Source organism: Aulonocara stuartgranti (assembly GCF_965226115.1).
Source record: "Aulonocara stuartgranti genome assembly, chromosome: 7".
In the NCBI taxonomy this organism is placed as follows: domain Eukaryota; kingdom Metazoa; phylum Chordata; class Actinopteri; order Cichliformes; family Cichlidae; genus Aulonocara; species Aulonocara stuartgranti.
Genome location: NC_138945.1, coordinates 6,002,316 through 6,016,112, shown reverse-complemented (window position 1 = coordinate 6,016,112; position 13,797 = coordinate 6,002,316). Strand labels below are relative to the sequence as shown.

Here is a 13,797-nt window from a genome sequence, read left to right as displayed (position 1 = left end):
CATGGTTATGAAAGGACTGTTGCTACACTGGAAGGGTGCACACACACACACGCACACACAGACACACACCTACCTCCCCTGACAACAGTGAATAGACCCATCTATGCACATCTTTTGAGCAAGCAAAATGACACCTGGGAACACGGGCCAAGAGCTCAGATACTAAGATTACACTTCACTGACATGCAATAATTAAAAAATAAATAAAAATCCAGACACCCAGTTAGTGTTTCTCAACAGACGGGTGGTATAATCTATCATTCTCCTGTATTTATATCATTGCTCAACTTGTAACAGTAGCGCAGCTGCTAGGCAGTTAGTCGGACAATACGTTCCTGGTTTCCTTTCTAGTAGCACAGAGAAGATGTCACATTTGGTTGTTGTGACAACAAACACAACACTTTCCAACACAGTTTATTTGACTGGACGACCGTTATGTTAAAATGAAATGAAACTGCAGAATAAACACATTATATATGGCACACAATATGACATAATACACATATACTCCAATTAAAATCCATCAATGGAACATAACCATAGTCAACAATATGAGGTCCAAAATGCACGTGTATATAATATAAAAGGATGGTTGGTCGTCAGTAAAACTACAGTTATACAGTGGGGCAAAAAAGTATTTAGTCAGCCACCGATTGTGCAAGTTCCCCCACCTAAAATGATGACAGAGGTCAGTAATTTGCACCAGAGGTACACTTCAACTGTGAGAGACAGAATGTGAAAAAAAAATCCATGAATCCACATGGTAGGATTTGTAAAGAATTTATTCGTAAATCAGGGTGGAAAATAAGTATTTGGTCAATAACAAAAATACAACTCAATACTTTGTAACATAACCTTTGTTGGCAATAACAGAGGTCAAACGTTTACTATAGGTCTTTAGCAGGTTTGCACACACAGTAGCTGGTATTTTGGCCCATTCCTCCATGCAGATCTTCTCGAGAGCAGTGATGTTTTGGGGCTGTCGCCGAGCAACACGGACTTTCAACTCCCGCCACAGATTTTCTATGGGGTTGAGGTCTGGAGACTGGCTAGGCCACTCCAGGACTTTCAAATGCTTCTTACGGAGCCACTCCTTTGTTGCCCGGGCGGTGTGTTTTGGATCATTGTCGTGTTGGAAGACCCAGCCTCGTTTCATCTTCAAAGTTCTCACTGATGGAAGGAGGTTTTGGCTCAAAATCTCACGATACATGGCCCCATTCATTCTGTCCTTAACACGGATCAGTCGTCCTGTCCCCTTTGCAGAAAAACAGCCCCATAGCATGATGTTTCCACCCCCATGCTTCACAGTAGGTATGGTGTTCTTGGGATGCTACTCTGTATTCTTCTTCCTCCAAACACGACGAGTTGAGTTTATACCAAAAAGTTCTACTTTGGTTTCATCTGACCACATGACATTCTCCCAATCCTCTGCTGTATCATCCATGTGCTCTCTGGCAAACTTCAGACGGGCCTGGACATGCACTGGCTTCAGCAGCGGAACACGTCTGGCACTGCGGGATTTGATTCCCTGCCGTTGTAGTGTGTTACTGATGGTGACCTTTGTTACTTTGGTCCCAGCTCTCTGCAGGTCATTCACCAGGTCCCCCCGTGTGGTTCTGGGATCTTTGCTCACCGTTCTCATGATCATTTTGACCCCACGGGATGAGATCTTGCGTGGAGCCCCAGATCGAGGGAGATTATCAGTGGTCTTGTATGTCTTCCATTTTCTGATGATTGCTCCCACAGTTGATTTTTTTCACACCAAGCTGCTTGCCTGTTGTAGATTCACTCTTCCCAGTCTGGTGCAGGTCTACAATACTTTTCCTGGTGTCCTTCGAAAGCTCTTTGATCTTGGCCATGGCGGAGTTTGGAGTCTGACTGTTTGAGGCTGTGGACAGGTGTCTTTTATACAGATGATGAGTTCAAACAGGTGCCATTCATACAGGTAACGAGTGGGGGACAGAAAAGCTTCTTACAGAAGACGTTACAGGTCTGTGAGAGCCAGAGATTTTCCTTGTTTGAGGTGACCAAATACTTATTTTCCACCCTGATTTACAGATAAATTCTTTACAAATCCTACCATGTGGATTCATGGATTTTTTTTTCACATTCTGTCTCTCACAGTTGAAGTGTACCTCTGGTGCAAATTACTGACCCCTGTCATCATCTTAAGTGGGGGAACTTGCACAATCGGTGGCTGACTAAATACTTTTTTGCCCCACTGTAGTTACATCAGAGGTTAGCTTGCGCATGTTGGCTTACAGCTCCAGCTGCACTATCACACTTACCGGAGCTTTACTAAGCACACGCATCTTTACCTCGAGGTAACAATGATACAAGTAAAATCAGGATCAGTAACCAGCGTGGCCAGTGTTGGGAAGGTTACTTTTAAAATGTATTCCACTACAGATTACAGAGTACATGCCCCAAAATGTATTTTATAACGTATTCCGTTACGTTACCCAATGAGATTAACGTATTCTGAATACTTTGGATTACTTAATATATTATCATGCTTCTTACAACTACATGAATGTGATTTATTACTATTACTGAAGGTTATTCGCCATACCAACACCAACTAGATGTTTAAATCTTAATATAAATGAGTAACAGTAGGTGGACATTAGGTAAGGCTGCACTTTTTGCAGCGATCTCGTATAGAAAACTATTCCTCCCCAACACTGAGTATAGCTGACTGTAGCTGCACCTGAATGGGCTTTTTTTGCACTGCTGAATCAACAGCTAATCGGGGAAACAATATTCTTTAAATCTCTGTGCTTTTTTCCGACAGTTGGAGATCTTTTTTTTTTCCAAGCTACTCTTTGTATAATGGGATACGTGGCGATCCATACTGTAGGCGGCATGACTAGATTTAAAGCGCACTCCCATTATTACCTGTTTCCTTGTTCGCGTCTTCCCCGTTCGGAGTTTGATGTATCTGGCTATCAGCTCGTTTCGACCTGGAGGCACAAGACACAGAACATAGTAATGAAACATTATGCATGCCCACATGCATGTTAAACCCCATTTGACCGGTCTTTCGTTTACGCGGACAATCGCACGCAGAAATCATATGACCCTGACAAACAACTTAGTGGCTGATTTAGAGCTGTTGACCCAGCGGCCTGGTTGACGTGCAGTTTCACATAGAAACGCTGTAATCACCGATACCCCTGTTGAGCCGTCCACACATACACACATGCACATAAAATCACACACGCCACGGCCCTGAATACACATGACCCAACAATACAGGCATTCATGCGGACCGGCCGTCCCCTGATTAAAGGAGCCAGCAGGCCAGCTGTACCCGTGTTTACGCGTGCACACATACACGCACACATAAAGACACACACACACACACGCACGCACGCTTACGATGCTGAATAATTCAACCCATTCAATGGGGAGCACAGCAGACTCAGCATGACCTGGCTAGTATAGATTAGCCAGGGAGAGGGAGGCAGTGAGAAACAAAGCAGAAAAACACAACTTTTACATCCAGAGAAACTGCGAAGGGGAGGGGAGGGGTCGTTTGCACATATTAACTTAGGCCTGCTCCGCCTGGCTATATTACAGCTTTACAGTCCTTAGGAATTAAGGACGACAGACCATTTTACAGATTTCAGGAAATTATGTAATTTGACTGTAATTTTATTTGCTAACAAGCAAATGCGGTTCAGTTTGGTTTGGTTTGGTTTCGCTCCCGATCTGTTCTCTGTTGCAACCAAGTGGAAAACCAAAGTCGGGCCAGCTGGCCAACTGATGGTCAAGATCAGCACAAAGCCAAACCTCTACACACTACCCAAATGGCTTGCAACAATAGCCCTAACTAACTAGCAGATGGTGTGTGTGCATGCGTGTGTGTGTCTGTGTGTGTGTGTACCTTCTGAGCAGTCCCACTCTCACTGAGATATGGAGCTTAGACTGATAAAATCTACAGCTCACCATGCAGGTGTTTTCCTTCGAGCAGTCAAAAGCTGTGACTGACGACAGCACGCAGACGCACACACACACACAGTACACATAGATGTATACGCAAACATGAGTGCGTGCTGTGAACGCGTGCACAGAAACACACACACACTGAGTAGTCCTGGCTGTGGAGGCTGACATCTGACTCCAGAGGGGCCAGCTGGTCTTTCTAGGAGGCTTAACGGTGAATTATCATCCTTCACTAACCCTGCGGCACACATCCCTCACTCTCACCCTCCCTCTCTTTCAAAAACTCTCCAGCACACACACACGCACGCACACACAAACACACTTTCTTCCCTCCCTTCATTCGGCCATCCATCCATCCTGTGTTCTGGCTGTTCCTTTTCCCCCCTCCTCTGTCCCTCTTGTAGTGAATGGGCTTCCCGTCTGCTCCCTCCCTCCCTCTTCCACTCTCTGTCTCCATCTCTCTCTACTTGCCCAGTGAAAGACTTCAAGGCCAAAGTCAGATGGTCATTAACCGTGACGAACAGAAGCAACCCCCGTGCTCCCCCCAGCTCCCTATCTCTAGGCTGAGGCCACCGCGTGCAAGCCGATATTAATGGAGACGACAAACTGGGAAGAAAGAAAAGTAATGAAATTACATGTTTGTTATGTGATTCTGAACCATTTAGAGCTGATTTGAGAACACGAAAAAAGTTCCAGAAAACACAGGAAACAAGAGCCGGGTTGGTGACGTAATGCTACGACGACACAGGGTTACAATACAAAAGTGAATACGAGGTGGTACGAGGCAGAACGAGTGAGAAGGAGAAGCTAAATCAGACGCTTCCTGCAGTTTGTGTGGTTAGAAATGCGCCTTTTCTTTCCTGTCCGCTAGCCGCAGTACATTACTGTTACGCCGTCGCTCTCTTAGTGGGGTGATTAAGAGCTTCAGCTGCTTCATAGAATAGCTCAAAACCCCTTTCAGAATAAGGTCAAGGCCTCGCTGACCGCGCTCGCTAACAAGGCTGGAGTTGAGTGGTGTGTATTGTTGTGTACCCTGGACAGACCTCAGAGACCACAGGGGCCAAACACTGGCCTAGAGCCTGGATTCGCAGCAGCTTTGTGGGAGTTTCTGTTCGTTACATCCAAAAAGCAGTTTTTAAAGTGCTAAACCTTTAGGATTTGCATTTGCACTCATTTGAGGCTCTTCCCTTTGTCCTCCAAGGCACAATCCCTGAAATCCTGGTTGGTGCAGACTGAAGTTAATCTTTCATTTATTACAAACAAGCTGCCAGTTCTTTTAAAGAGTAACCAAATCCTGTTAATCTTTTACTGCCAGGTGATGCCACCTGCAGAGATTTGGTAACATCGACTTACTCTAATGTTGGACGACCGTAATATGTAGCGCATCACGGTATCCGACTTGTTTCAAAGGAACCAAGAAGTGTTGACTGAGTGTTTACAGCACCGTGTAAATATTGTTTTTCAAAGTGCTGATAATAGTATGATATTTGTTGCCGGTGTCAGGGAACGGAATAATGTGATGATTAAAACATGCAACAAGAAGAAGCTGTGAGGATAGAACCAGTAAAAGACTTAAACCCTCAACTCTGACAACAAATAAAGCCTTTAATATTCATTTTCTCCTTTCATTCTGAAACCACTCCAAAATTTCAGTATTAATACCAGTTTATTCCAATTTAGTTACAGTGCACACTGAAATTAAACGTGGACTAAAAATGTTTTTTCCGTATTACAGTGGTCTAAGATGACTCGTTATTTGTGGGGGAATGATCGCAGGACTCGGCGGTTCCTCTTTGCTTTGTTTTTGCGTCTCTTTCTTTTCCTTCGGTCTCATAAATCCTGTTACTCGCAGCAGCACACGTCAGCTTTGACGGCTGAAGTCACGGACTAGCTGGAGAGCATTTAGCAGCTTAAAAAAACAGATATTTCCTTTTAAAAGTGTTTGTGGAGACAGCTAAAAGGAGAGCGAAGGCTACCAGATTTCCATTTGCCAAACAGGGCTTAAATAAATGCTAATGCAGACGCGTGCTCACGCACATGTTCACCATAAGGTGATAAGATCTGGGTGTTGTGCTTAAAGCTTGTCAGCACTGCTGATCACATAGTGAAAACCACACTAATCTGACCAGACACTGGCTTAAGAGTAAATTTGTTTTCTACTGAATTATCCTTTAAAAAGAAATTTCTTTACTTTTATGTGATTTATTAGAAATAAAGACAAATGTAGCTGAAAAAAGCGGCGATTTGAGGAACTTTTCTCTTAATAACGTCACATAAAGTAGGCGGCAGTGAGCCTGAAATTTAGTGAGTCTTATGATTTGTATTTTATTATTACTGGAAAACAAACTTGGGTAGGTTACAGCCCCTAAGAAGGTAAAAAACAATATAGATACATCGGCGGGGTACAGTAACGCACACACAGGAAGAAACATTTAAAAAATACAGTCACGCATCGGGCACGTGAGGATTCAATTCCTCGCCATCTAAAGGATTTCGAAATGAACAGACAAAGGCAGAAGGGTAGCTAGCCCTTTGTCTTAGGGGAAGATGAAGAGTATCTTCAAAATGAGTCATATAAGTCGAGTAACTGGTTTCGCTGAAGTTGATTTTGCAACGTTGTTGGTATGTCAACTGGAAAGAACCAAAACCATTCAGCCCCAATGAAGGATGCAACCTCCAGTTTAAGACGATTACATTTTTACAATGAAGAAAATGTAGGTGTGTATGACACCATGTGACTGGAAAACTTTTGCCAACATGTGTCACAGTCTATACTTCTTCCACTGTTATTCTCGATAAGTAAAGCCCCCTGTGACATAGCTGGTTTGAGCATGCTCGCCGCTGAAGAGACAGATGCCGCTCTGTGTATTAGTCAGTAGATCTATAGGATATGTAGGAGACAAAGACACTGGTCATTATATTGTACTTTTGATGCATCTTTCCCAAGGATAATAGAGCCATTATTCGCCTTTTCATTCCCTGTTATATGCACCCACATTATGATGTTTCTAAGCTTCTCATCCACTAAGTTTATCCCGGCACTTTTTGTACCCGTTTCTTCTTCTTTTACGTTTCACTCCATTTTCCTCCACCCTGTGGGGGGTGTTTCTAGAACCGCAGTAGTCCCCTGCCTATCAGGTATTACTCGTTTCTCCTCTGTACTGTAAGACAACTTACCAGCCACTCAGTGTGCCTTAATGTAATGTCAAAGAAAGCGAATCTACCCTTAAAGATGCTTAAGTTTGCCTTTAATAACTAAGCTTGTATTTTGCTTCTGTGCAAGCAGGAAAAAAAGCAGAAAAATCATTAAAAAACAAAACAAACTCAACAAAGCCTCAAGAGCCCGATTACACACCAGGCATGAAATAAAATAAGAGCCTATTCAATCCTGCAAGCTCCATTAGCTAAAAATTACAATAAACGAGATACTGTTTTATAATTCCGCTTTGCACAGATGTTGTAGGCAATGATTAAAACCCCTGGTCTCTGTGGCCAAATGCTGCTCATCCCTTCTTGCCATTTCGCCTTTCCTGCTCTGCCTCTGAAAACAGACACCATCTAACTCGATTAGGTCACCATGATAAACGTGTCAACAACCTGCACACAGAGTCAACAAGGTAAACAACCGAACATGCCACCAAGGCAGAGAACAGAATGAGTCTGATTGATCGGCAACTGATCGGGAACACAAAGGAGGTCGATCGCGAGGTTTAGCATCAACGCGACAGGAGAGCGCTGCTGCTTCCAATCTGTGCATGTCCGTAGCGTTTAGGGTTTTTTGGGTACACCTCTCTCTGTTTCTGCTCTATTCAGAGAACAGCAGCAGTGCATCCATGAATGACCAGGGGATGTGAAAGAACATGCAGCTGGCTGGCTTTTTTTGCATCACAACTCAGCCAAATAATGCAGCGAGATTATTTTTGTTCCATAGCCCTCCATAACAACACACGTGGCATCAGAAAATGTATTAATTTTATTTTCACCTTTATTTTGGACAGCACAGTAGAACAGCAGAGAGAGAGCAAGGGGAACAACACACAGGAAATGGCCCAGGGCGGACTCGAACCCAGAAGCCTTTTAGCAAATAAGTCACCTGCTCAACCACTGAGTTATACCAGCACACAGAACATTAGTACTGTTGGTTTAAGACATCTAATTATAGTAGATCATGTTCCTCATAGATTATCATAGCATTAATGTTACATAAGTTTGCTTTACAGGCTTAGAAACTCTTCTTATTGTGTCTCTGGGGTTCAAAGAAAAGGACAGCTGAAGCAAAACAACAACATGAAGCTAAAAAAAGAAGACGATTCGCTAAAATTGCAAAAATTCCGAAGGAAACTGTGACGTTGGGACAATTCACAAGTTTTTAAAAGTATAACTTTAAGGTGCTTTAAAGAGTCCTGACCTTAACCTAACCAAACACCCTAGAGACGCACTGGTACACAGACTGTAAGCCAGATCACCCATGAACAGGACCTGACCTCACTAATGGGACAAACAAATATGGCCGCCCTCTTTCGGGGCTCATATTTAGCGTTCTAGTCTGTGTGGGACCTTTAACCTAGATGATAGAGGAAATAACTATCTCATATTTAGGATACTTATTTTGATTTTCTCTCGATTCCCAAAACTCAAGAAGTATTCACTAGAGAGCGATACGACGAAAGAGAGGAAAAAAGAAAAACAACAGGGTGAAAGGGAGGGGGGACGCAGCTGGTGGCAGCCAGAGAACCATCTGTTCATCACTCTATTAGTTCACACACACACACACATATAAGTACTCTCTCTTAGTCCCACGCTCACACACACTGCGCACCTATAGCCTGCTTCTATTTCCTCTCTTTTACGGCTCTTTCCTCCCCCTGCATCTCTGACACTTTGCCCTGCGCGACAAGCCTCCGCCACAGCCGTCTATGTCGTTATTCGCACCGTCTGACACAACAGCGAACATTTCAACAGCTCGGCCAGTCGCTCGGTGCGTTTATATCACATTCTACCACATATACCGTGTGAATTAGTGACGAACTATCAAATTTATTCACACTTATTAAATATGGCCCACGGTTGTAGAACAACACAAAGAAGTGACCTCTGCTTGTTTGCGCCTTCGTGAAGAAACCAAAACAAAGCACACGGGGTGCATCGCACTTTCACAACAGCTCCTGTAATTCGCAGTCCAAAGCAATAGGAACATTTATTAAGCGAGGAGTAAAACTGTTTTTCATTGTTTATCTACACTGATATGAGAAAAAGACCTTTTTCAGTTTTTCAAGTGTCAGTAACTTGTACTGATTTATACCCAGCCCTGATTTCCCATCACTCACCGTACATCTTCCCTTCATCCGACAGTATAATCTTCCTCCTTCCACAGGGCGGATAGATGGCCAGGGCCTCCTGGAAGCTCTGCTCGATGTCCGGGCTCCAAACTCCCTCGGGATCCCCATCCATGGTCTTGTCCCCTCCAGAATCACTCAGTCTGTCCATGTCCTCCCCTGGACTCTCACTGCCACTCCAGCTACTGCGCTCCATACTGGCAGCTAACGGTAACTAGCTGATGTGTACTCAGTGCAAATGCCTTGATGCCAAGTTGATAAAGTAATTAAAAGTCTAGTGATAAACTGAAGCTAAAATGAACTATAATGGTAATAATTAACTCCCAGTAACAACGGCCAGCTGTGGCCAACTAGAAACTGACGGTAGCTCCAAATGGTAACTACCAGTAATAAAAATTTAAGGACTAGTGAACTGTAGAAAAGTGAGTGAGCCGCTCCAAAATCCAACCTCAGAGCTCTACAAGAAAAGAGGAATAACAAAGAAAAGTATCGTATTAGTCATTAATATTCAAACTTGATTCTTCCCATATATGCAAATTAAATTTTACTGCAGCAACACAAGCTCACGTATAAGACAAGACAAAGTGGCACGCTATTGAAAAACCTTTTAATATTGAAACTGCGAATAATTTTACTGTTTGGTACAGTAGGGGTCTGCTTATAACCACTGACTGTAAACGACGGATGCAGCTTTAGGGTCTGGAAACTGAAGCCAACACTGACCAGCAGGGGCCGATTCCTCTGGTTCCAAAAAGACTCCCGATTGTATAGAAGTCTCTGGAAAAACGTCCCTCTGATCCCTTATTCTGTGAAAGCGATCAGGAGAGTGTTCACTGCGATCAAACTCTTGAATAAAACATTGAGTTCTGTTCCACAGACAGATGCACCTCTCGCTTGTCATGTCCGATTCCAAAGCACCAAGACGGCGACAGCAAAAACAAAATCAGCTCGAGGCTTCATAAGGGTGCCTCGCTTTTCCAGCGAGCAGTCTTACTGTGGCTGTGCCTATGTTTTATCAAAAAACTAACACAAAAAAGAGCAAGAAAAGGACAAAAGAAACTAGAGTCAAAGTTTTGATACAATTACACCCCCAAGCCCAGAGGAAAGGATCAACTGATCACCCAGCGACTTGCATCCAATGAGCTTCTCGGTCATGTTCAGGAGACAAATACGGATTTCACTGCTAAATTTTGCTTTTCAGCTTGCATTGTGCAGGTGTGATCACCACATCCCAGAATTTCATTTCAGAAAATGGGACAAACATAATGGAGGGGTGCCATTCTTCTCTCTCTGCAGCCTGCTTTGTGATTCACACTGATATTAAGTCAGATTTTTTTTTTTAAACCAGGAAAATATTTTTTAATGTAGCTTTAAGTTCCGATCAACATGTAGCAAGCCTGTATTCCAGCTGCAAGAGGTAAAGTATTGCTTCCTTTCATGAAGGAAATTGCCTATTTTGTTAAAACCGTTGTGGTACATCAAATCCATGCACGTAAGGAGTGCAAGCGTGTGAGGGGCAGGCTACTACTACACACAGCGACAGACTCAGGGAGGGGAAAAAAGACAAACTGAAGGGGCTTGCCAGCTGCCTACAATTCTTCTAAAATCCCCCATGGTAAACAGCAGGGTTGGCGCAGTACACACCACACTCAAACACCACCACCATATGCACACACACACACACACACACACACACACGCACGCACACACAATTACTGTGCCAGCCCCTTGGGCGAACACATGTCATTTTGTCTGGTCTTCTACTGTTCACACTTCCCATGCACTGTCCCCTTGCCACAGCCCGAACAAGCCTGCAGTGTGAAGTAGATATGTGTGTGTGTGTGTGTGTGTCTATACTTAACACAATTATATTTGACAATAAGCACACATGCAACTGAAGCATGTAAAACAGCAGGCAACATTTTGGACACATTTTAACCCCGTCTGCACACCAGCGTTCAGCTTGAGGCTTTTTAACACCTGGAGGAAAACGCTGCGAATCCACAAGAAAACATCCGCTGGCAGAGAATTACAGACATGTGTAATGAAAGGGATCTGCTGGTTTTACTAGAGTTTGTCCCCAGGTTCTCTCTTCATGCTCATTCTGTTCACCCTCGTTTCCGTTTCCTCTCCAACTTCCCATCGTGGCTTTCTTCCCCGCCTCTTCCCGCCCATCCCTCTCCAGCAGTTTTCCCCATTCAAACAAAGATTCATTCATCCAGCAGCCCGCACCAATGAGCAGCAGCAGCTGGATTTCTTACAAGTTTCGGTGTCTCTGGGAGACTTTTCGTGCTGAAGTCAGAATACAGACGCTGTGATCGTCTAGTTTCACGTTACAGTCATTTCACTGATACGTCAATGGCAACATTCTTTAAATAAGTCAGTTCTTGTTAATTTGTTGTCAACCTTCAACCTTTACGCTTAAATATGTTGCTTCTATATGGTAGCTAACAGAAGGTGATAGCACAATATTACACTAGACTCATTTTTGTTTGTAAAGTGCTTTTTAAAGCCCATCAGAGTCAGTCACTGACATTGGCAGCCTATTAAAATCAAGGTCTAAAGCATCACTGAGCAATATTTTATAATAAATAGAAGATAAAATGACTAGTTTTGATTTCTACTACTGATTAAGGTCAATTCCAGCTGCATCTCACAGCTGTTTAGAGACAATGAACCCACAGCACAGCACAAAACCAGCATGAACTTTGTTGACTTTTCTTACTTTTCGTCATAATTTTCATCAGTGACTCTTTGTTTCCTCACAAAAACAACATAATAGCCAAGTTAAAAAACTATGATGACTTTTTGTCGATAAATAAAAACGAGATGGAAATATTCTGGAGAGACGAGATCCAATCAGAACTGATTACGCTACAAAATGTCAACGATTTGAAGGAAGAGAAGAGAGTAAACATGTGGACACATTCTGCATTTAAAGTCAAGGGAAGTAAGACATTTTATAAACTGTGTGGAGCAACTCTCACCATTAAAAACATTTTGTATTTTAATCAATTGAAAGACTTCAAATTTTTAAACTTCATAAGTTTAGACAACTTAAATTTGACTGAAACTAAAGAGCATTTTAGTCAAAAGACTACAAAAACGCAAATCAAAATGTACTGTCAAAATGAACACAGCGGAAATATACAGTCCGAAAAATACTTCTTAGAAGAGTAACCAGTGGACGTGCATTTTAAATTTTAATGCTACATTTTCAGCTAAAATTACTTTATCTTTAAAACTAAAGAACTAATAAAAACATGTATAAATCAACTGACCTTTGAGGAGCTGTTAGCATTTTCCATCCATCTTGCTCATCTTACCCAATTCAGGACAAGACGAGAGGATTTTCTTAACAAGAATTCTGTTCTGTGCAGGATTTAAGTAATGAAGCACATTTGGCTGAGTCTCTTATATGGATTCATTTAGTAGATTTTATAAGTTTAAAAAGCGTTATTTGTGCCATTGCAAAGAAAAAGGAAACACAAAATTAAAGACAAAAGACAAAATTAACTTTCTTATTTAAGATGAAACCTGGATTCACTTATTTGTGTTCTTTTATAGTTCTTACAAGAAAGGACCGTAAAGGGGCTTAGAAAAAGGAAGAGACAAGCAGCAACGTGGTGACCAGAGATTGTGGAATCTCAGTGAAGTTTAGCACAGTCGAAATAACCATTAGCGATGCAAAATGAGTATCAGGTGAAATTTACAAACACCAACAGGAGGTGAAGACAACAGCTGATGTATGACACGGCGCCTTAGTGGGTCGCCTAAGCACTCATACACTCAACAAAAATACTATAATAATAATAATAATAATAATAATAATAAACGCAACACCTTTGTTACTGCTCCCATTCCCCATGGGATGGACGTAGAGACCTAAAATTCATTCCAGATACACAATATAACCATCCCTCCCAAACAGTGGTCACAAATCAGTCCAAATGTGTGGTAGTGGGCACATCTGCTATATTGAGATAATCCATCCCACCTCACAGGTGTGCCACATCAGAATGCTGATCTGACATCATGAGTAGTGCACAGGTGTACCTCAGACTGCCCACAACAAAAGGCCACCCTGGAATGTGCAGTTTTTTGCGCTATTGGGGGTCTGGGGACCCAGAACCGGTCAGTATCTGGTGTGACCACCATTTGCCTCATGCAGTGCAACACATCGTCGCATGGAGTCTATCAGATTGTCAATTGTGGCCTGTGGAATGTTGGTCCACTCCACTTCAATGGCTGTGCGAGGTTGTTGGATATTCGTGGGAACTGGTACACGCTGTCGTATACGCCGGTCAAGCACATCCCGAACATGCTCAATGGGTGACATGTCCGGTGAGTATGCTGGCCATGCAAGAACTGGGACATTCTCAGCTGCCATCTGCCCTGAACAATGTGAACCATGATTCATCCGTGAAGCGCACACCTCTCCAACGTGCCAGACGCCATCGAATGTGAGCATTTGCCCACACAAGTCTGTTACGGCGAAGAGCTGGAGTCAGGT

General features: G+C 43.0%; 1 protein-coding gene across 2 annotated transcripts in view; it reads right to left on the bottom strand.

Moving 5' to 3' along the window:
• Positions 1 to 13,797, bottom strand: part of tead1a (TEA domain family member 1a) — a 49,586-nt gene that overhangs the window by 20,005 nt on the left and 15,784 nt on the right. Inside the window, exons 2-3 of one of the 2 annotated variants that reach the window (XM_082538586.1) lie at positions 9,276 to 9,741; positions 2,899 to 2,963 (exon numbers count right to left, since the gene is read on the bottom strand). In XM_082538586.1, coding sequence (XP_082394712.1) covers positions 2,899 to 2,963; positions 9,276 to 9,480 — 270 coding nt within the window. In that variant the 5' untranslated portion in view covers positions 9,481 to 9,741. The remainder of the gene's footprint in view (positions 1 to 2,898; positions 2,964 to 9,275; positions 9,742 to 13,797) is intronic. The other variant, XM_082538587.1, reaches the window with a different exon arrangement.